The sequence below is a fragment of the Nelumbo nucifera genome, chromosome 5 (assembly GCF_055504915.1).
Source record: "Nelumbo nucifera cultivar China Antique chromosome 5, China Antique-T2T, whole genome shotgun sequence".
NCBI classification, from domain to species: domain Eukaryota; kingdom Viridiplantae; phylum Streptophyta; class Magnoliopsida; order Proteales; family Nelumbonaceae; genus Nelumbo; species Nelumbo nucifera.
The window spans coordinates 2,527,432-2,550,904 of NC_142653.1; the positions used below are offsets into that span (position 1 = coordinate 2,527,432).

The window sequence follows — 23,473 nt, forward strand, 5'->3', positions numbered from 1 at the left end:
TCCAAATTATATAAATAACAGTGGAGCCTTAGCCTGTAGGCCTTTCTTGTTGGGTGTGAAACATGAATATCTCAAACCAATCTCCCAGAAGATCAGTTTGATCGAGTTAGTTCACCAGCATGTGCATTCACGCGTCTATGCCATTCGTGCACACGGATTGTATTATTGTATGTTCCTCGATAAATTCACCGTCAGGATCAGCTTCGTACCTCCGACTCCGAGAATCAAAAACAGCTGTCAGTAATGGAAGGCAAGGCACTCACCCACACGAGTGTGTAGATATAAGAATATATATACAAGAGCAGAACCTCATCCTATGAACCTATCGTCCATGGAGTTGAGTAGAGACAGAGTTGGCTGAAGCTGAAGATTGGCATGCGGCATACAAAGTTCACCCACCCGATTCAAATTAAATAATGGAGCGCACGCATACAGCATCTAGCTAAAATAGATTCAACTGTCTGTCGACTGTCGAGATACCATTTGTTTCTGCCCGGTGAACTTGAGATCTGCAAAATCATAAAGAAAAACAGAAATACGAGAGAAAGATGGAGAGAGTAAATGCTAAAGGAACACAACAGAATGGTTGACTTTAACAGGGCAAATCCACGTGGTCCGTTCAATAATCCATGCAGATCTCATAACTCCCAGATCTTAATTAATAAGCAATATAATATATAAGATGCCCTGTAGTCTCTCTTTCTTGTCTGGGAGACATGGTGGCAACTCAACTCAGCTCGTGTATACATATACAATTTAATTAAAAGCATAATCTTCGGGTGGTCCTTTCTCACCACTGCGCGTTATATGATGCATGAGACATCGCCGGAAATAGGGGAAGTTCCAGCACATGACAGCTGCTCGGTGTAGTTAGGAGTTACGAGCGAGGATGAGATTCCTCTTGTCTCTCCTGCTCCTCTATATAAAAGAGATTGACCTTGTCATCTTTCTCCAAGCTTGATGAATTGCAAAGTTTCGTCTGATACTGCTAGCTAATTTAGAAAAAGAGAAGATGGTTGCAACTGCCTCCCCTAAATTTAAAGCCCCCTCTCATCATGTTCGTTCAACTAGTTTTCCCTCCACATCTCATCCTCTTACCCTTGCTGTTGAGGAACGGGTGTGCAGATTAAGGGCTTCTGAAGCCCTGTCTTCAACCTGCAGCTCCTGCTCCCCCTCATCGTCACTGCATCACAACTTGACTGCTCTCCACGAGCTTTGTGAGTGTGTTGACAATTTGCTTCAGTTGCCAATCACCCAACAAGCTCTCTCACATGAACAACACGAGAAATGGGTGGATGAGGTCTTGGATGGATCTCTCAAGTTGTTGGATGTGTGTGGCACTACAAGGGATGTTTTGTCATTGACCAAAGAATCTATTCTAGACCTTGAATCATCTCTGCGTAGGAGACGAGGTGGAGAAGCTGGTCTGTCAACTGAATTTGTTGCTTACGCGATATCCAGGAAGAAGGTGAATAAATTGATCCAGAAATGTCTCGGTGGCTTGAAGAAGATGGAGAAACGCGGTTTCTCTGCTCTGTTTGAAAAGGACGACCACGATCTGGTGGCCATTGTTAGCATTCTGAAAGAAGTTGAAGCGATCACAGTGACAGTGTTCCAGTCCATCTCGTCCTTTATATCTGGGCCAAAGGCACAAGCAAAGCCTATTGGTTGGTCTTTGGTCTCCAAATTAGTGCAAACCAATAAGCGCATAACATCATCAGCAGCAAGCCAAGGGGACAAAGACGAATATTGCAATGAGATGGGGAGATTAGATGGTGCATTGGGTGCTCTCAACTGTCAAACTCAAAAGTCGTCATCGTCGTCATTCAAAGGCATTGACGCCGCGGAACTGCAAAATGCACAGAATCAATTGGAGGCAGTTGAGATGAGTATCCACGGACTTGAGGACGGATTAGAGTGCTTGTTCAGGCGTTTGATCAAAATCAGAGTCTCCCCTCCTCAACATCCTTAATCACCACTAATAAACTACCTTATTACAACTTCTCCGGGAAATCCGGCCGGTCATTACATTGGGCATCCAAATTTTTTTCCCAAGGAATTGCGCTTCGGGATTTGCCTATATGCTTTTTGGCGGCTTTTCTTTTATTGTTAATTTGTAAAATGATCAATTATAAGTTCATTATTTGAGAGAAAAGCAAATGAACAAACGTTGAACGTACACAAATTTTCAGTTGTCTAGCGGTTGGTTGATGATCTCTTTTTCTATTTATATTTCTTCCTGTGATCCCAGTGGAATCTCTTCATTATAAAGGCTGGATCAAAACAAAATTTCAGTGAGTCGAAGTTGAGTGGTCAACCAAGTACCGGTTGACTCGTTCAGGTTTAGGACAAATAACATTTAGATCACACCTTAACGGCGTGGATTGTCCTATACTCCGACAACATATATAGAATAGAGCCTCGGCCTCCAATTGAGAATAATAACTAATTAAGCCATCCAAATTAGACTAATTGTGAGTTCATCACTGGGGGAATTTGGTCAAAGCAATTAATAACTCGTCGATCGGATTCCTTTTATAGCTTAAATGAACCAATAGCTGAACCCTTACCCAACTCAATTATTTAACCCTCGTTTCCTAGCTATTTCTTTCTCTCATTGTTTATTTTTTCTTTCTTTCTTAATCTGGGTGTACCATGTGGTTAGTGAAAGGAAGAAAAGAAGATGGGTGGCTTAATTCAATAGAAATTTCAATAAAACCCAACTAGACTAATGTATTAGAATAAACTCCAGTTAAGCACATCTAATAGGAGACAAGGTGCCACAGCATCCGTACGTATGGTAATTATATTTAAAGATGTTATATTAATTAGATAGTAAGATGCAGATTAGCCGCTGGTTTAAGAAACCGGGTGCCCTTCTTGTATGCTTTTGTTTTAAGAAACAGGGTGTGTAGGATAAAATGCACCTTAAATACACAACGTCTTCAATCTTCCTCCCCTCCCAACGATTAATCCTTCTTTGCTTGTGGCCTTGTGGGGGAGATAATTGGCTGTTCTCATTGGTTGAACAGCTAGCTCGGTGTTCAGCCTGTGAAGTGCAGCAGAATCGGCCGGACTCATTACAGCAATGTACGTTACCCTTCAACAAAAAATAACGGTGACGGAAACTTGGTTTGGGAACGGAAGTTGTAGCCAGTTTGAATCTGCTGACCACAACAAATTGCTGGCTACATTGATCCAGCAACGTACTAAATATGGTGAATATTTGGCTGGATGAATGTGACCACTGACCGGCAACAACAATTAATGTATGTATTGTGATCAGCAGATCCGGACTAAGGTGTAGCTTTCCGATTTCTTGAAAGCGAAAACTCTGCACACATTGGGAATGCCTTCCGTACGTACATATATGTTAAATTCATGGGATATGTTGTCAATGCTGCTGCTTTTATATTTTGGGTAATCGGAGATCGATCACGATTGATGATAAACGAGAAATCCAAAAGGCCACTTTCTCATCATCTTGGTAATAGGAGTCCGCCCTGTACGTTTTTCAACGATGGATGGATCCGGATGCAGTAGGCATGTTAGGTAAGTGGAATGAGTGAGCAATTAATAGCTCTGTGACACCTGTTCCAGTGCCTTTCTTCTAAACATTTTTGTTTTCGTTAAAAATTATCTATTATTTTATTATTTGTGTCAAAATAATTAAAAAAGAAAAACCTGTCCCGTCCCAGTTAATACGCCTTTCTCTCCACCTTCTACCGTTTTGGGTTCTCCCACCTCTTTACCTTCAGCCTCTCTTTGAATTGCCTAAACATTGATGAAGACTCTGGTTTTAGCTGGGATACGGTAGCCTCTCTTAGAATCAAAAAGGGAGCAGGAGGATGTAATGTTAGAGTCTCTTTGATAACAACTTTTAAATAAGCCATTTGAGGAATGTCATCTTTTTCAAACTTGGATTTCTTACCCACAATACGTCTAACTTCTTCTTGGGCTTTTCTCATCACTTTGGGATTACTGACGATTTCGGTCATGCTCCATTCCATAGTAATGGCCGTCGTATCACTTCCACCAATAAACATGTCCTGCTGTGAAGTACAAAATTGCATTTGTAGGTCGACACATGGATCAATTTCGACATGATATCCGAGAAAGCCAACAATTGTAATGTCATTTAAAGGAGGCCTAAACTGAGAAGATCAAAAAGTGTGCTTAATTAATATTTGGTAGTTGTTCAGAAACAGAAATGAATATTACCAAAATGATTGCTTTGATGTTGTCTCGAGTGATGGGGATGGGGATATCGAGCGTTGAATCCTTATGAGCTTGGAGCAAAATATCCAGAAAGTCTTCTGCATCCCTCTGGTCCTTACTTCTTTGATCCTCAATAACAATAGTAGTAACATGATCTCTGATCACTTGATCCGGGAGCTTATCCAACTCTTGAGACGTCCTCTTTAGCCTCCTATCCAATCCGGTAACTGTATTGATCCATCCTAAGTAAGGAAAGAAATCCCGGACACTAAACATTCCCAAAAGTGACATTACCTCCATTGTCAAAGGCCCGATCCGTCTGCTATTATCATCATCTTCTTCAAACTTGCTACTGAAAGCAGCTCTAGAAATCAAGTTATCGGATAGAATGGGAAGTAACTCGCTTAGATTAATTGAGTTGCGCAACTGACATGCGTGATATATCTTCTCGATTAAAAGAGCAACCTCTTCTTCCCTTATAAATCTGAATGACTGCCTGCACTCTCTTGACGCTCAAGAGGCGGAGAACAGAAATCTTCATCATCTATCTCCAGTATTCATTTTGCTTACATATCATGCATGGGGCAGCTTCTCATGCAACTATTTCCACGATCTGTTAATGAATTTGGAAAATGGCAATAATTTACCTGCAACACATTGGTGAATTTTTTTTTATTATTCATTTTGTTATATATGATACGGATACTGATCGTATCTTTCCGGTATCATAGTCGAACCCTTTTTAATATCTAAATATTAGACTTAAATATCTAAATAAAGTGTAACTAGTCAAGCATTGAATTGGCAGCAAAATAGGTTACTGAAGGATGGTTATTTGGACGAGGGATTGATCATCTAGCTCTGGCGGCATTCAATACACTTACACATGTTGTACTGTTGAGGGAGCAAAATGTTTCATAGATGCTATTCATAGCAAGTAGTTCATACTCCACTCAAACAAGAAATAGAAATTGTATAAAATTCATCACGAGTTTTCAATATTTCTCTTAAATTCACCACAACTTTTTAAAATGTCTAAAATTCACCACGGGCAAACGATACTTATGTGGGATCTCGGTGCCTTCTCTTGAAAGAATGTCAGTAGGTTTTTATTTTCCAAAACTCACCTTCCGTCAATGCACTGTTAATGCTTCTTAACAAAGGTGTTCATGTTAGCATAAATAACAATTTTTATGACCAAATTATCATTGAATGGCGAGTTAGAGGAAAAATGGTCTTTTTCAGTTTTCAATTTTCTTGTTTTTTTCTTTTGCAATTTTAGTGTTTTGTTATAATTTTCAATGTTGTTTACAATTTCTGTTTTTTTTTTTACATTTTTCTATTTTCTACAATCTATAAACTTCCTATATTTTTGTTGTTTATTTGCAATTTCTGTGTGTTTTCTATAATTTTTGGTGTTTTTTCTACAAGTTTTATTTTCTGATTTTGTTTTTCAATTTATAGTGTCTATAATTTGTATATTTTGTTTGCAATTTCTATATTTTTTTATATTTTTTTGTAATTTCTATGTTTTTATGTATTTTATATTTGAAAATATTTTTTTTGAACTTTTCCCCTTTTCATGTCTAAATATTAAAATGGTAATAAATTAACACCCACCAATTTATTTTGTATATATTTTATATTTTTCTATGAAGGTTAAAATGGTAACATATTAACACCCGTTAGTTTATTTAATGTCAAGTTAGTAACATGGTGTGCTTTAGACATTTAGAAAAGTTGTGGTGAGTTTAAGAGAAATGCTGAAAACTCATGGTGCTTTTAGATAATTTCCCTAATTATTTACTTGAACACACATTAAGGCTATGTTTGGTTTGAAGGAAAAAGTAGGGAAACCTTTACAAATCTTGTATAAGTTTTCTTACCTTTGCTTTCCTTTCCCTACCTTTTCCCTCAAACCAAACATAACCTAATGTTATTATAGATAAGATAACATATGTAAACATATTGTTGGAGAAACATGCATTTTAATTTATCCAATTGTCCATTGGCATCCCTTTTTTCTTTTTAATTCATGGTGCTTATGTTTTTGAGTTAAGAAAGCTGAACTTTAAAAAGCATGTCCAGAATTTATTAAGTTTAATTAACAGGTTTCTTCTTATAAGATAGATGTTGCATGGAAGCTACCCCAAACACATACATATAAATCTTTGTACTCAAGCCCCTTTAGGCTTTAGCAGGGAAAGTAGCTAGAGCCGTGCATGGCTGATGAAGAAAGACTCAAAGACACAAATTGTGTGAAAGAAACCCTCAATCTCAACTTACCAAACAAGTAGGCTTGAGGGCCTTACTACACGCAATAGTAATAAATTAAAAGACGGAAGTGGGAAATATCTACAGATTACAGTCTGAGCAGCAGATCATATATATGATGTCTACAAGTAGTAACTATCCTATTTCAGAAGTTGAGTACGTTGGCGTAAGGAATCCAGTTGTCTAGCCAAGGGCTACGTAGTTGGGTCCAGAGTGGGTCCTGTGTCCAATCCAGCAAGGTACTGGGCCTAGGCAGTTGTAGCTCTGGCAGTTCCCTTGCCAATCTGAGGCCTTCTCGAGGCAAGGTAGAAGAAGCATTTTCCTTGCTGTACACTTCTTCTTTGTCATGTTTTTTCTGATGCTCTTCTTCTCCTCCAATCTTGACAAGTATGTGTTGCATTACGGGTAGTGTTGATGCGGGTGAGAGGTTCTCTTGAGACTCGTGCAATGTGAAATCCTCCTCCATTGCTGCACAAGGAGAAGGAGAAACCAAGATAGATGGCTTGCTATCTTCTTCCATTGCCGCTCTTTGCTCCAGCACCTTCAACGACGTGGCCTTCCGATAGATTTTGCAAAGCACTATGTTTTCCTGCATTTAGTTAACCAAATTAAACCCCGTTATATTCCAAACAAACCTAACTGTAAAGACTTGAATCTACATTTACGTGAGAGTGAGAGAGGGGAACTGATGTTTTTATAACAACACCGGTTGTTGCTCAGTGATTGGTTAGCGTCGGAAATCCCAAGTCTCAATTTCCGGCAGCGTATGCTACACGGAACTCAGGATGCAATCATCAACCCGGTGTCGTTTTACTTTTACCCCGTGAAGAAAAACCTGGCAATGTTGTATTTGGTACCATGGTCGCTTCTAGGCCACTCACTTCTATTTATAACTCTATGCTTTAAGTTGGTTAGAATATATATATATATATTTTTACCGCATGATTTCAGTTATTCATATAAATTTGAGTACCATTGCTGTTGGTTGCAGTGCAATTTTATATGCACTAATACAAATGTATGGGAGTGCAAATGAAAAAAAATGCTAATTTTGTTTAATTTATTTTAAATTTTATTTTGTTCTACTTTGGGTCTCATTTTATTTCATTTTATTGCAATCGAAACAAAGTTAGATGAAATTTTAAACAAAACTTGCGCCCCAAATCATTTGCATTATCATAGTTTTGCATCAGTACAAATGAATTTGCACTGCAACCAAACACAACCTTATTGTGTTTGGTTGCTGTGCAATTTTATTCGCACTAGTACAAATGCATAGGAGTGCAAATGAAAAAAATGCAAATTCTAGTCTAATTTTGTTTTGGGTTTTGCTTTATTCAGTTTCATGTCTTAATTGGCTTCATTTGTACTGCAACCAAACAAAAAAAGTTAAAATTTAAAACAAAAGCATGTCATAAATTACACTCAAATCATTTGCACTGACATAGTTTTGCATCGGTGCAAATTTATTTGCATTGCAACCAAACACAATTGGGTTAACTTTGGTTGTTGGGGGCCAACAGCCTTTCTTGTTGAAAGAGTTTCTGAGTTGGGCATGCTCACGGGCATGCTTTTGTTTTTACTCAAAATAAATCAATGGGCAATTACTAATTTTCCCACTCTCATGGTAAGGTGCTCAATCCGAAAACTCTCAATAGGAAAAGCTGTCGGCCCCCAAAAGCCAAAGTTTTTCCAACACAACCTAAATGTCAAATTTAACCTCGTTCGTTTGTAAGTAAATATGCATGAGAAAGTTGGTTAATGGATAACTTTTTCCGATTGACTAACTTTCCCGTATTCTTTTTGTATTCTACAATAGGCCCCACAATAAAGTTACCCTTATTTTTCTAGGCAAAACTTACCCATTTCCCAGGTGGATAAGTAACTTTCTCAACTATGAGAAAGTGTTACAAAATATTATAAGACTATTTTACCCATTTTAATAATTACTTTTTATGAATACAAATATAATTTTATTATTTATCTAGGAATCCTAAAAATTAAAAAAATATGGGTAACTGCATTTACCCAAATAAATATTACTTAAGTAAACTGTATTATTATAAGCGAACAAGACCTATTTCTACTATAAATACCAACACCTAATCCAATTCTTATATGATTTAATGTGATGGAAAAAGTGGGCTAACGGTTGGATCAAAGCCCAAAGAAGAAAGATGAATGGTAGGTGAGGTTGACTGGTTGAGGACCTGAGCTTGTATATGTCACTTCTCCACATCCACAAGAATTATGATGATATTGCGGAAATCAGAATGCAGATGCAATGAAACCAGTTTATGTTTGTGGAGTCCTACTATGGTGTGGTGGTATTGCGGTTACCATTGACAATCGGAAGCAAGCCCCAAAAAAAAAAAAAAAAAAAAACAATTTCTGGTTTCTGAAAAACAAAACAGAGTCGTCGCGAGTTGGTGCGAATTGTGAGTGATTGATTTACCTTAGGTAGGGTGGAGGCTTCAGGCATGCGGTACTCGTTCATGACCCAATCGGTCTTGGACCCACGTGGCGCTCTTCCCATGTAAAAGACGAGAGTCTTCTTGAGCCCAATGATCCTCTTGGGGTCCGACAGACTGCGTATGGGACGGTCGGAACCGGTGGCCTTCCAAAATCCGTGCTCCGTGGTGCGGTGAGGCCTTCCCCCATTTCCAGGCTTTTTGTCTCTGGGCACAAAGAAGTACCACTCCCTTTCTCCAATCTTAGCTAATCCTGTTTGTAGCAGAGAGCAGTAATTGTAGGCGTATTTATTATATAATATCCAAATTAAACAAACACAGTACATGCGTGATGTGTTGGAAAATTAAATATCCCCTCCCCACAAAAAAAAAAAAAAATAATATTAGTGTAATACCTGGCAAATCCCAAGGATCGTAATGGTATATGTTGAGGAAACCGATAATGTCGAAATGGAGATTTTTCCCAAAAACCATCTTTCTGAGGTAAAAATCGAGAAGCTCTTCTTCTGTGGGATGGAATCGGAACCCTGGGAGCTGGTAATCGGGTGTTGTTGTTGTTGGTTGATGATTATCCATGAGGATTGAGGAAGAAGGAGCCTAGGGCATCAACACAAGACGACCGGAGGACTACTTCAGCTAAATTATGTTAATGGGCTGGGCTCTCTTCTCTTCTAAATTCTAATCATAAATATTTCTTTACTCTTTGGATGGATGTTAAGGTTAACGCTGCCACTCATCAACTCACCAGCCTCAGGCAAGGTGCTTGGTTGATATATATATATATATATATATATATATATAAGTAGACAACGCGAGATGCGACTGGAAGAAGAAAGTTGCTTGGAAATTTTTAGCTAAAACTTGAAAGTCCAGTCGCACAAAGTAATGGGCCCCACACGCTTTCATAATCCATCCGATCCGATCCAACCCTAGACTAGACTCACAAATTAAGCAGACTCGTCTTCCAGTCTTTTTTTTATTCTTTCTTTTATTCTTCAAGGTTTTTTACTCTGAAATTTTCCCTTCCACGGAATTTGATTCCTTTTATTTATTTTGGTAAAACCCCATCATCACCCACCTTTGAATTTGAGAATTTGAGTGCTAATTCTACAAAGATAAGAGATTTGGCTGTAGTTTGGTTTCTCAGGGAGATATAGGCTAGATGGATGATCCGTGCGAACTGTATTCATAAATGTTATAGCCCAACTAATACTTTCCCCTCTGAATTGTGCCACAGAATGATCGATGCAAATCTGCTTTTGTATGAGAGAGATAGGGGCTAAGGGTTAGTGCGCCCATATATTTGTTTGAACTTTGAACGACTCCATTCCCTAAATAAACATTTTAGTTTAAGCAATTTACAGCTAATTGATGCACTTAATATATATATATATATATATATATATATATATACATATATATTCTATCCATCTGCATTGCTATCATTTTTAATTTTTTATATAATATATACTGAGTATTGAACACGTCAGTTGTCTTCTCAAATCTTAGTTAATGCACTTAATTCAATAGAATGTTTATATAATAACTTGTAAATTAATTAAGAAGAAGATAATTTATTTATGTCGTCTGAAAATTAATTGGACAAGTGTTGGTTTGGACCATCAAATCCTTAATCCTTAGACGTTCAATTGGTGGTAATTGGGTGCAGGTGAAGGTGATTCTGCAAATCAAACCAAAGTTCCATCCATATGGTTGCAGTCGATCATTTGACATATTCAACACAACAGGAGAGGAGGGTGCATGGTATTCAACATTTCTCCAGATTCAAGGCTAGTCCAAGTCTGGATGAGTGCATATATAAAGTTGTGGTCATTTTCTATATTAAGTTATGGTGTTCAGAGGTTGTAACTTGGAACATAAAAATAAGTAATAAATTCCAAACGCAGAACCGCGTTCTTCTCAAATCTCAATAGAGATTTTGACTTGGAGTCAACTCCAACGACCAAGACCTGAAAGTCTTGAGACTTGAGAGGTATGGATGACCGGTAGAGCTACCTTTTGATTTTCATTCATTCATTGCCCAATACATCTACTACTTCTATCCCCCACCCTCCACTCTACTTCAGTTTCTATCACATGTACTCCTAGTGAGTGAGTAGTGAGAGTACTCCCCACTCCTAAAAAAACATAAAAAATCACATCCCTTTCCTCAAGTCCTGATCGATGTTCCCAAGTTGTTTTCTTTACACAAAATAACAAAAAAGCACGTCCACCTTTGTTGGAATAATCTCGACTCAAGTGACTGACTTAAAAAATTTACAATGGATTTTGATATTGGTTGGTTGAGGGACTACGTGTTTCTTACGCCTAAATTAACATCCACAACGACCCAGCTTGCTACAACTACATTCTACTGTGAAGGAAATTAAATTAAATTCAACAGATTAATACAATTCACTTTACTAAATTCAAATATCCCGTCCCGTCCCCATTCCCCATTCCCCAACAAGGAGGAGATGCCCCGCCACTGAGAGGCGGGGCGAAAGCAAGACAAAGGATTTTGGCTACAGGGACGGGGAAGGGGTGCCCCGCCCCAAACCCGCCTGTTGCCATTCCTAAGCCAAACGATTTACAGCCAATTCTGAATTCTGGGACATGACACTGCTTCGCTTATTTTTGTATGCACTAGTATGAAGTATTTGCTTTAGGTATCAGCCAGGATCAGAACGAATGTCTCTGCTTTAACAGGATTTACCCTATAATCCATTTATTCCACCAATTTATAATTTCTTCTCCTTATTTGACTATCACTTTCTCTTGACTTGACCATCAGTCGATCACGATCTCAAAAAACATATGTAACTGGAGCTTAAGTGCAGTCGTGAGGAATGGGTCTTTAAGATTACCTTTATACATCTTAACAACTGATGTAATTTATCCATCATCTGTAGTTCATGCTAAATTGTATCGGGAAATAAAATTAAAAGCTGGTGATACATCAGTCTTATTTGAAAAAATCAGTGCTTCAGAAATTAGTAATATATTTGTAACCCTTTTTTCATAAAAAAATGGTGTCTCAAATCACATTTTGGAAATCGAAAAAGCGTGATCTGGAAAAATGTCAAATTTGATATTTTCTCAATTTAAAGCTTGTTGCTGCCAACGGAGATATGATGTGGCAGTGACGTGGACTTCCTATAATGGATACCAATGCTGAAAACAGATATGAAGCACTGGTACCAAACAGAAGATATTGCTATTGTTCCAAAAAACGTCATACTTGAAGCAATATTTTCAAAAAAAAAATAAATAAAAATATTATTTTCTCAGAAAGCGGTGCTTCTAATCTACACATATACAACACCGTTTTCTTTTAAAAGCCAATGAAAAATAAAACTGCTTTCTTCCCAGATTGTCTCTGTAGTTCAACTGTCCCGATCAAATGGGTAGTACACTAGATCGGGGGCAGGCCGGCTTATCACTTTTTATGAAGCCAATATAGACTGGGCTCAGGATCAGCCTGACCCGGACTGGGCTGAACCAAGCTTCCGACCTAAGTTACTTATTGCTGTGTTGGATCTGGCCGAACTTCAAGTGTTAGGCCCAGGCCCTGTCATTTTGCTATTATTTCTTAGATCCAGATTTAATATGTCATTTGATTGTTCATCAAAACTTCGCAAGTTGGCTCCTTAAGCAGGTCAGGTGAGATTGAAAAGAACAAATAAGCTATTTAAATAATACGATTAAAATCTATGATGCGGGAAATATATGGTATGAAAAGAGTTTTGATCAATTAAAACCATCCAATAAATAACAATTTATTCACTTCCATGTTTATGATTACAGTTTATTAATCAGCTGTTTTTTTAGATATCATATCTTTTTTATATTATTGTCGAACTCTTATTTCATTATTTATTTATTTACCTTATTCCAACCAGTATTTTAATGACCGGTTGACATGGTAAATTTGTCAGTATTGAACCGAAATCTTTTATTAACCAGATATGGTTTGAATAGATAGTTGATGTCCTCGAATTGCTTCCCGTTGTCGGAGATGAGTATCCGAGGTAACCCGAAGCGACACACTATATTTCTCCAAAAGAAGTTTTGTATGTTGCGGGCTGTGATTGTTGTTAGAGGTTCCGCCTCCACCCACTTCATAAAATAGTCCACTACTACGACCAAAAACCTCCTTTGTCCTGTCGCTGGCAGGAATGGGCCAAGTATGTCGATTTCCCACTGTGCAAAGGGCCATGGGCTGGTGAGGTGTTTGAGACCGACAGCAGATTGGTAGTGGATGTTAGCGTGCCTCTAACACTTATCGCACTACTTGACGAGCTCAAATGCGTCTGCCTTCATCGTGGGCCAGTAGTAGCCCTGTCGTAACGCCTTTTGTGCGAGAGCCCTGCCCCCCAAGTGTCCGCCGTACATGCCTTCATGGGTGTTACGGAGAACAAGCTCGACCTCTGAGGGTTGCAAGCAATGCAAGTAGGGGAGCATGAAAGATCTCTTGTACAACTATCCGTCTATAATGACGTACTTAGCCGACTAGCGCTCTACCCTTTGGGCCGCATTGCGTTCTGCAGGAGGGTCCCGTAAAGCAGATAACTCACGAGTGGGTCAATCTAGTTAGGCTCTGCTTGTGCTACAAGAGCGACCTCTTCTGCCCCCCCGAGAATGCTAGGCCGAGGTAAGTCCTCTATGTACACGGTCCCCATGGTGTTGCTGCTTGTGTTGGCTAATCGAGACAAGGCGTCGGCTTCAGCATTCTCGGATCTCGGGATCTGCCTAATGAAATAAGAGATGAAATTGCGCAGGACCTCCCTAACTTTGGCCAAATAAGCAGCCATGGTGGGGTCGCGGGCTTCATACTCGCTGCTGACTTGGTTGACCACGAGCTGAGAGTCGCTGCATATGATAAGGTGCTTATCCTTCACTTTGCTAGAGTGAGCCCGGTGACCAACGCTTCGTACTCTGGTTCGTTGTTCGTTGTTGCGAGCCCGAACTGGAGTGCGTATTCCAGCTTCACCCCGCTTGGACTGTATCTCTGTGAGTTTGTTATGGGCCCGAGCGTAGGATCGCGTCACAGGTCGCTCCACCATAGGAACCTCAGATCTTTCCTTGCCCTTGGCCTTGCGTACAGGCCCTATTTTGACTATCTCGTGGGTGATTTGTCAAAGAGATCACCCGAACTCTCCTAATGGGTGATTTGTCCAAGAGATCACCCGAACTCTCCTTACACTCTTTCTTGACTGCGAAAACTGAATGTCCTTTATTTCAATTCATAGCTCCTTAAATAGGAGATTACAGAAGAAAATTCCTAATTAAACTCAAACTCCAACTTGAACTCAAACTCCTAATTACCTACAGTAACTGGTAACACACTCTTACTTAAGATAAGATAAAGATAAGATAAGATAAGGGATGAGGATAAGGCTGGCGCGAGTTCTTTTGACGTGTCCAGATAAGGGTGGGCCCACCCCTATGAGCCATCGTGTGGGCCCCGCTCTACTGCTGCTGTCGGGTGCGTGCGCGCGGTGCCGCTGCGCGCGATGCCGCTGTCGCGCAATGCGTGCACGCAGCTCATGGTGCGCGCTGCCGAGCGGTGCGTGCTGTGCGCTGCCGAGCAGTGCGTGCGGCGCGCTGTCGTGTTGCTGTGCGGCGCTCTTGGCGGTGTGTGCTGCTGGGCGGCCCGCTGTGCGTGCTGCTGCCTATGCCTGCACCGAAGTGTGCTGCCCAGTGGTGTGTCCATAACATCACACCCCTCCCGGACTTCGAGCTTGTCCTCATGCTCGAATTGGGTGTCAAAGACACCCTCAAAGGAATCCTGAATGGCATTGCCCTCCTGGATCGAGTTCCCATGGAGGGGGTTCATCCTCCTCTTCCTCTTGTTTCACCAGGAGGTAGAAAAGTCTCTTGCACCTGTGCCCTGCTGAGTAGAGTTCATCGCAATTAAAACATTGCCCCCTTGCGTTGCATTCTGCCATCTCCGCCCTAGACAAGTGCTTAATAGGGGGTGTACCGTCACTACTCCCCACACTGGATGCTGATCTAGAATTGGTGCTCGTCTGTGTCTTTCGTTCTAGGCTGGCTGCTGGATATGGGGCCATTCCGAGGGGTTCCCTATTGGCTGCCAGCGAAGACCCTCATTCCGTAGGCTTCGGGTTTGTCCAAGCCGTTGCTGGGAATCCCATGCTGAACGGCCCTCGGCTAATCAGTAGTTTGCGCTCGAAGGCCCGGGCCAAATTCATTGTCGTGACCAGGTTAGGCGGGCTCTGCATCTCTACATCCACTCTCAGGGGTTCGGCTAGACCAGCTGTGAACATATCCACCTGCTGGTCTAGGCGTATTGACGAGGCCCTGGCGAGAAGGGTCTGGAACTGCTGCTGATACTCCGCGATGGTCCCGGTCTGCTTGAGGTTAATGAGCTCCCCCAAAGGGTTGTTCGTTAATGGAGGCCCGAACCGGAGGAGGCAATACAACTTGAACTGGCCCCAACTAAGGCCTAGTTCTTCCTGCTCCACGCGGTAGAACCAGAGCTGTGCTTCATCGGTCAAGTGGAATGCTGCCAAGCTGACATTGTCCTTCTCTTCCGTGCGCTAATTGCGGAAGAATTGCTCACGGCGGTACAGCCAGTCGAGTGGGTCGCCGCTGCCGCTGTATGAGGGGAACTCCAGACGACTGTATTTGGGTATGATTGCTACTGTCGGTGTGTCGTTCTGTCGCTCATCGGAGCCCTCTGTCCGATCTGGGCGGCGGCTGTGGTTAGTGGCTGCCCCTTTAGGGCTCCCTTCCCTGGTGGAGAAGTATAACTCCAGTAGACGCCGAAGTTCCCTGACGTCCTCTTTAACTTCTCTTACCTCCACATGATTTTCCGTGAGACGGTGTTCCAACTTGTGAACCTTGGACGATAGCTGCTCCATGTCGCCCATGACGCTTGGCTTTGATACCAATTTGTTATGGGCCCGAGCGTAGGATCGCGTCACGGGTCGCTCCACCGCAGGAACCTCAGATCTTTCCTTGCCCTTGGCCTTGCGTACATGCCCTATTTTGACTATCTCGTGGGTGATTTGTCCAAGAGATCACCCAAACTCTCCTTACTCTTTTTCTTGACTGCGAAAACTGAATGTCCTTTTTTTCAATTCGTAGCTCCTTAAATAGGAGATTACAGAAGAAAATTCCTAATTAAACTCAAACTCCAACTTGAACTCAAACTCCTAATTACCTACTGTAATTAGTAACACACACTTACTTAAGATAAGATAAGATAAGGGATGAGGATAAGGCTGGCGCGAGTTCTTTCGACATGTGCAGATAAGGGTGGGCCCACCCCTATGAGCAGTCGTGTGGGCCCCGCTCTGCTGCTGCTTCTGGGTGCGTGCGCGCGGCTCATGGTGCCACCACCGCGCGGTGCCGCTGCCACGCAGTGGGTGCATGCGGCTCATGGTGCGTGCTGCTGTGCGCGCTACCGAGTGGTGCGTGCGGTGCGCTGTCAGGTTGCTGCGCGGTGCTCTTGGCGGTGCGTGCTGCTGCCTATGCCTACACCGAAGTGTGCTGCCCGGTGGTGTGTCCATAACAGACTTATGCCCTTTTTGGCTGTTGTGAGTCTCACCGCTGGGTCTAGGTCGGGGATCTGTCGGCAAGTGTTGTTGAAGCGCTTGATGTAGCTTCTGATGGACTCCTCTTCTCTTTGAATTACATTAAGCAGACTCTCTTGCGACCTCAGGCACTTCTTGTTGGTGATGAAGTGTGAGGTAAATAATTCCACGAACTACGCCCAACTCTTGATTGATCCTGGTGCGAGATTCCGGTATCAAGTTCGAGCTACTCCCTTGAAGGTGGTGGAGAAAGCTATGCACATACAGGACTCGTCAGCCCTAGCTAGATGCATCTGGGACCGGAAGGAATCCACGTGATCGTTAGGATCAAAAGATCCGTCATACTTATCCAGGGGAGGCATCTTGAAGTCCTTGGGCATCGGGGTCGCCAAGAGCTCGGGAGATAGAAGGGACGACTTGGAGAGTAGAGAAGCGGTCTTTGTGGCTACTGAGCTTGTCTCCTCTTTACCTTTCACCTGTTCCTGTTGGTTCGGTTTCGCGAGCTGGATGTTCTGTATAGAAGTTCGGTGTGCCTTGCGTCACCTCCGTTGCTGATTCTTTAACGGCTTTGCATTGGTTCTACTAACCTCGGTATGTTCTGGTACTATTCTACCGTGAGGTAGCTCCTGGTTTCTTATGGGATTTTGGGGCTGGCTGTCGTGGACAGAAGGGCCTTGCCTTGAGTTCGCGGCTAGAACCCCGAACCGGTTACCTGTGAGCGATCCACCTTCTTGATGCGAACGTTGAGGAAGAATGGCCCTATTGTGTTGAGTATCCCCGGACCTGTTTCTGAGGTTGCCTTGTGAAGCAGGCGGAGTGATTTGTCCGTCTTTCCTCCCACGAGGTGAGACTTGGCTCCTGAGAGGAACTGGGACCTGGGAAGTCTCCTCGCCTCGGTGAGGAGATCGAGTGATATCCTGGTTCAGGCGAGGTCGGTTCAGGTTTGTTGAGTTGCGGGGTGGCGAGGCGAAACCGGCTGCTGGCTTTGTGGCAGTGGAGGGACTACTACTGGTAGTGCTGGTAGAACATATACTGTTGGTACTGTTGGAACTGCTGCATTTGGACTTGGATGGCCCACACACAGTGCACCAGGTCGTCGAACTGGGATTGTCCGACTCCAGGGGGAACCACAGATGACTCAGCAAAGGTTGCACCAACCACTGGAGGGAGTGGTGCGTTCACCTGTGTAGTGTTTTGTGGCATAGTCAGTGTTGGGACCCCAGCCGCAGTAAGCGGTATGGTGAACTGACCAATGCACACCGAAGGAAGTTGAGGTTTCCCCCTAGAGACATTCATCTCACTGCTCTGTCCGATATGACTGGAAGATGCCATTGATTTCAGTGGAAAGTTGTTGATTGTGAAGAAGGCTTTTTGATCGTCTTCCCATAGACAGCGCCAATTGATGTAGCGCGATCTGAATGCTCCCTACTAGAGGATGATCTGGTTCTAGTCGGACAGCGAGCTAGGTGAATCTACAAGACAAGATCAGAAAACCCGAGGTGGCTAACCTGGCGAGGTCGCTCCGATGCTTAAGTTAGTAATTTGATGCGAGTTGTATAGCTTTGAGAGCTTAGAGAGCTAGAGAGCATAAAAATCACGCGTACCTTGAGCCATTGGAGATAGAGTTCGCTCCGCTTCTGAAGGAGCAGTATACAGGTAAGGCTTATCTCGTTCCACTTTCGGTTCCGGCGGAGTTAGGATAAGTCCAAATCGTGATCCCGGAAAAGTTGGGATCTATTGGAGAGACCTTCGGAGTTGGTTATGCGGGAGTCAGTTACGTGGTGATTCGAGTTGCTGGTTCCGAACTGATACTTCGGTCTTTTAGTTTCGAACTGGCTTGAACACCGAGGTGCCTTGATGCCAAGGTGAACCTTATACAGAGGTGAGCCTTATGCCGAGGTGGCCTTGTACCGAGCTCAATTGTCGCGAACTAAGCATGTCAAGCTGTGCTATCATCTCTTAGTCAGATCGTGTCCTTGTGTCCCCTTTTTACTAGATTAGGCCAAATCACCCTTCGTCACATGTTTATGATTCCAGTTTATTAATCAATTGCTTTTTTAAATACCATATCTTTTTTATATCATAGTCGTAACTCTTATTTCATTATTTATTTATTTACCTTATTCCAACCAGTGTTTTAATGACCGGTTGACATGGTAAATTTGTCAGCTATTGAACCGAAATCTTTTATTAACCAGATATGGTTTGGCTTAATTTGAAAGGAGTACAAATACAAATATATACAGTATAAATACATACAAAATAAAACAAAATATATTTTTACAATTTTACTCCTTCCAAATGGAGCCTTCCCAGTTGGATGCCCAATCTGGTTTTGGATACAAACTTCCCAAGGCTACCCAAGAATCAAAGGGTTTGGCACTTATGAGCCAATATTAGAATTATCATTGTACAAATCCACCCACCTCTCAATGAAGTAGAATTCAGTGAAAAGAGAATTTAGCAGATTTGGGGACTGATCATTTCATTTCCATAGAACGAGATGGGAAGTGGGAACAAAATGAAATCAAGAGTTATGCCATTCTGAGTATCAGCGTTTATTACTCTTTCAAGTTCAATTTAATAATATAACCAAATGGGATGCCCAAGGGGTTAACACAGTAGGTCCGCTTCCAATCCGACCTTGACTGCTCAAGAAGAACCAAGTTGAGATGTACCTGCACAACCAAAAGAAATCACATTGTGACTGAAAATAGCCCTGGGACTGCAATCAATTTTAACCCAACCTTAGGCATGGAGAGTTTGAATTTTATAGTTCTGAAGCATCTCATTCATAGCCGATGTCCTCGTTGCTTGAAAAAGTAAGGATACCGAAAATATATTCCATCTTAATGCACATATACTTGAATTTTGCGAGTGTGTGTGCCCCCTAGACAGAGGGATAGGGGACCCACCTTGAGTGACACAATAGGGGAATCTCTGTCCCATATAAAGTCTATCCTTTTCCTTTGTATATACCCTATAATTATAATGAAGGTTCAAAATATCAATACAGTCCGATACGTCAGTAGGGGTGTATCAGACTGTATTGGGACTTGCTCTCCTATTTTTTTGAGTTTTTGTTTTTTAATTTAATTTAGAAGGATCGATTTAAGGTCTGCCTATCCCCTGAACTGGATTAAACCTTAAAACATTCTTTGTAGGGATGTATCAAGAAGCCCCTGATACGATATATCGATTAAACGGTTTTATACATATGTATCAAAATTTTAAACCTTGATTATAATTATAATTTGATCCAATACCTATACCTCTGAGAAAATTAAAATACTTCTCTCTGTTCAAGGAGCACTTGGGGTCCATTTCTGTTTTATAGTTGGGGTAGTGTTAGATCAATTTAACCTCTGCCCTAGAAAGAAATTTCAGTTAAAGCATATTTGAAGTCCCAGAAGATGGCCCATCAGGCCTAACAGCCTAACAAGTGACGCGTAGGCCTGAATGACTATGGGTAGACAAAAAACCAGCCCAATTGAGGTTCTAGTCCTACTTGCATCACCGTAACCCATTTTTCAATATACATTGTTGGGCTGGGCCAATGCCTGACTATAGTTTATCACAAGTCCATCCAAGAATAAAATGAATGTAAATGTAATCAAACCTTAGGCCTAATGATTTAAGGTGAAACTTTCAAGTCAAAATGTTTAGAACATACATACACACGCATATACTTAGATGCGGTTTACCATTTTTATTGGGGGAATGCACCTTTTGCACTTCCACCATCTTAAGTACACAGTACACACCTAGCTAATGATATTACAACTTGGTAGACAGACTTCGCGCCCTGTTTGGCCTACCCAAAGCTGATGACCATTAACCAAAAATTTTACGCTGCTTGCTTTTTGTTGTCTACCCCATTTTAGTTACAAGGTCGAGTCTAGGCTGGGTTTTTATATTTTGTTCTGTTTATAGATGAAATAGGAAGATTACATCAACTGAGCTGTAACCGGCACCTCTGTGGTTGTCTTAAAGTTGGAGCCGGTTGAAGCAGATTGGATCGAACCAGGATACTTATCTGATTCAATGTAAGAGACTAAGACTGCAGCAGTTAAGGCGAGAGAAAGAGAGAGAAACGATATCTGTCAAACGAGGACGGCAGCAGTTCAGCCATGCCATGGTTTTCAAAACTGAACTGGACTGGAAAAACCGGGGACTGGTAAGGTGACTGGTTTCATTTTACCCCAGAACCGTTATTTCGCCAAAAAACCGCTGACCATGGCAGTCGAACCTTTTGAACTGTCCAACAGTTTTGGTCATTTTTAAAATTTTTTAATTTTTTTATCAGAACAGGCCGTCCATTCAGTTCAAATGGTTGGACCGTTCGACTCGAAAACTGGACCCCTGACCAGTTGAGTTTTAAAAACCTTGAGCCATACAACTAATGCTCACTCTGAAACAGAAAGCACCACCAAAAATACAAGAGTAGCAGTGCCTTGAAGGGAAAACAAGTTTAAGGAATTTCGCAAAGAACATTTCCTCAACTTGCTATTTCTCTCTTATTTACTTGCTATGGAGCCAAACATAAGCATAGGCTCACTGTCGTGTCGAGTTTGACAATAGATAGATAGAAAAGTAATGGTGGGCCGCAAAGTGATGGATGGCAAGTGCTCACTGGTGAGACGTCGTTGATGGGGGGCATATCTCAGATTTCACATGGTTAAGTTCAGACCATCCAAGTGCAGTCTCCACTCTCCAGTCCACAACTCCCAAACTACCAACTCATTTGGACAAGTCCGAAATCCCAATCATCCAAATTGTAAGTGTGATTGAGGAGCTTGGGTGGAATAAGAAAAATGGGCTTAAGGCCCACAGAAGACTAAGCCATGGACCATCACATGCCCAAGTATGGGTGTCATAGCTCGTGTGTCTGTGTGTGAGTTATGTCGAGTGAAGAGGAGACGAAGTTGGCCAGGCGCAGGTTCCACGGAGACTACACATGGCACAGGCACTGCTCCCATTTGGGTGGTGGACCCAATAGAGATCCCGTAGCCGTAGTCAAAGATGGAAAAAGTCGGTAACAATGACTTGCGGCCAACCAGGAGGAACTAAAATTAGGGGCCCAGATGTAAATGGGCCCACCTAAGAAATGATTTAGACCGCTGGTTGAATCGTTGAAATTGGAAGTATCATGAAAAGCAAAATTCATTTTAGGGAATGTCAATTGAATTGATAGATAGATAGATAGTACCGTAAAAGAAGAAAAGGAGAAGTATAGGGAGCCCAGTAACGCACCAATTCCATTAGCAAGTGAATGGTTCCGAATTCCAATCCGATCCAATACAACGAGAGTGGGGGTCGTTGGATTTTGGAATCTGTATCTCTCATCATTTGCTATCCTTGCTCTTGTGTCCATTCATAGTATGGGGGATGGGGATGGGGTGCTTCTTCACTGGCATTGCCCAAATGCGAATAAAGAAGGCAAAGACGGACAAATGAAGAAAAGAAGGCACTGGGGAGTGGGGAGGCAATGCACAACACACCCACCCCCCGTACTAGTAGACCACTAGCCTCCTCCCATTCTCTCTCTCTCTCTCTCTCTCTCTCTCTCTATATATCGTTGATTTTGTCAAACCGCATTCAACTTTGTGTGTGTGTGTGTCCGTGCCCGTGAGAGAGAGGGAGAGAGAAAGATATTCAACTACCACCATTCAAATGACATAAGTTTTTACCAAAAACAAAATTAGAGAGTTGCACAGAGCATAGTCATATGTTGTCAAAAGAGAGTAGAGTTGGATTAGATTTTGGGAGGAAATTTTTGTTATTTAACATTATTAACAAAATAACAACCCCTCCGGCCTCCGCCCTACTACGCTGGCCGGCTATTGTGATGCCAAGACTGAGAAAAGCCACGTCCACAAACACAAGCACATGCCTACACTCCTTACTCCCCCAACATACCCATGGGTGGTCGGTGGTCCCACCACTGTTTTGGAAAAGCACACAAAGTAGAATAATAGCCAAAAGAGAATGAGACGAATGGCTGGGGAGAGTTCTGATTCGGTGTGATGGTACATTGCAGCATTGTACAAGCTGTGGCGTGGTTGTGGTCCCATGCCCCCCTAACAAAACAAAAGCAACAACACAACACAGATGGGGTCTCTGGGTGGTCCCTGCTTTTTGTGAAAAATATAATATAAATAAATAAAAAAAAACCCGTTATTTTAGAATTGAAGACCCACTTCCCCAAAAGCTTTTGTCCCTAACTTGAATTCCCATCATAATGAATTATGAGTAATGAATAACGGAATAAACCCAACCAACCCATACCCAACATCACACAACAAATTCCAAGCACAGGCTCAAGTGTAAAGCTGAGTGGACAGCCCAACCCTTCAACTTGGGTTGCAAATTGTAGAGAGTATAGAAAAAAGCTCATGGGGGAACAGTGACAAAACAGTGTAAGGACGACCCACCCTCCAAAACTCCCAACTGTAGAAACGTCACCGAACTCTCCAAACCCCTATATGTTTCTCCCTTAATGGGCAAAAACAACTAATGCTTCTACGACTTTTTTTGTTTGTACCTCTCTACCCTTGTTATTTTGATTGTGTATTTGGGATTTAGGTACACAACAACAACTTTCATGCATACATATAACATTCCTATTTTAGACTTTTAAGTTTAGTGTGTAAATACAAACATTCAGATCAGCAATTCTTCTTCTTGTATCCACAATCCATAATAATCCATCCCATCCCAACAACAAAGAATTAGGGGGAGAGTACCTTGACTCAGATCGGATGGGTTGTGGTTTGTGGAGTGGATGCATCGGATCAGAGATATGGAGGACGGGACGAGGCAGTTGCTCCTCTCCCAACAAATGAAATAATTGGACGGCCCAACAAACAAATGAAATAATTCGACGCTAAAATTCATAAATTCATATTTCAGATAAAGATATTAAAAAAAATCAAAAGTAAATAAACA

The 23,473-nt window shown here is 41.8% G+C and overlaps 2 protein-coding genes and 1 pseudogene across 2 annotated transcripts; 1 reads left to right on the top strand and 2 right to left on the bottom strand.

Moving 5' to 3' along the window:
• Window positions 1–1,012: 1,012 nt before the first annotated feature.
• On the top strand, window positions 1,013–1,972 carry LOC104603719 (uncharacterized). Its single transcript, XM_010267816.2, has one exon. The coding sequence runs from the start codon at window positions 1,013–1,015 to the stop codon at window positions 1,970–1,972; it is 960 nt and encodes a 319-aa protein (XP_010266118.1).
• A 1,750-nt stretch (window positions 1,973–3,722) lies between these two features.
• Window positions 3,723–4,518, bottom strand: LOC148791180 (cytochrome P450 71A1 pseudogene; annotated as a pseudogene).
• A 1,954-nt stretch (window positions 4,519–6,472) lies between these two features.
• On the bottom strand, window positions 6,473–9,728 carry LOC104603718 (NAC domain-containing protein 6-like). Its single transcript, XM_010267815.3, has 3 exons — window positions 9,359–9,728; window positions 8,948–9,216; window positions 6,473–7,081 (listed from the first exon to the last, which is right to left on the bottom strand). The coding sequence occupies exons 1-3, from the start codon at window positions 9,537–9,539 to the stop codon at window positions 6,638–6,640; spliced, it is 894 nt and encodes a 297-aa protein (XP_010266117.1). The 5' UTR covers window positions 9,540–9,728; the 3' UTR covers window positions 6,473–6,637.
• Between the last annotated feature and the right edge of the window lie 13,745 nt (window positions 9,729–23,473).

Excerpts from the sequence above, each read along its gene's own strand:
- LOC104603719 (XM_010267816.2), top strand. The coding sequence starts at position 1,013 with ATGGTTGCAACTGCCTCCCCTAAATTTAAAGCCCCCTCTCATCATGTT.
- LOC104603718 (XM_010267815.3), bottom strand. The coding sequence starts at position 9,539 with ATGGATAATCATCAACCAACAACAACAACACCCGATTACCAGCTCCCA. Across the intron at positions 9,217-9,358 it reads CGATCCTTGGGATTTGCCAG|GATTAGCTAAGATTGGAGAA; the intron begins GTATTACACTAA and ends TGCTACAAACAG. Across the intron at positions 7,082-8,947 it reads AAGCCTCCACCCTACCTAAG|GAAAACATAGTGCTTTGCAA; the intron begins GTAAATCAATCA and ends AACTAAATGCAG.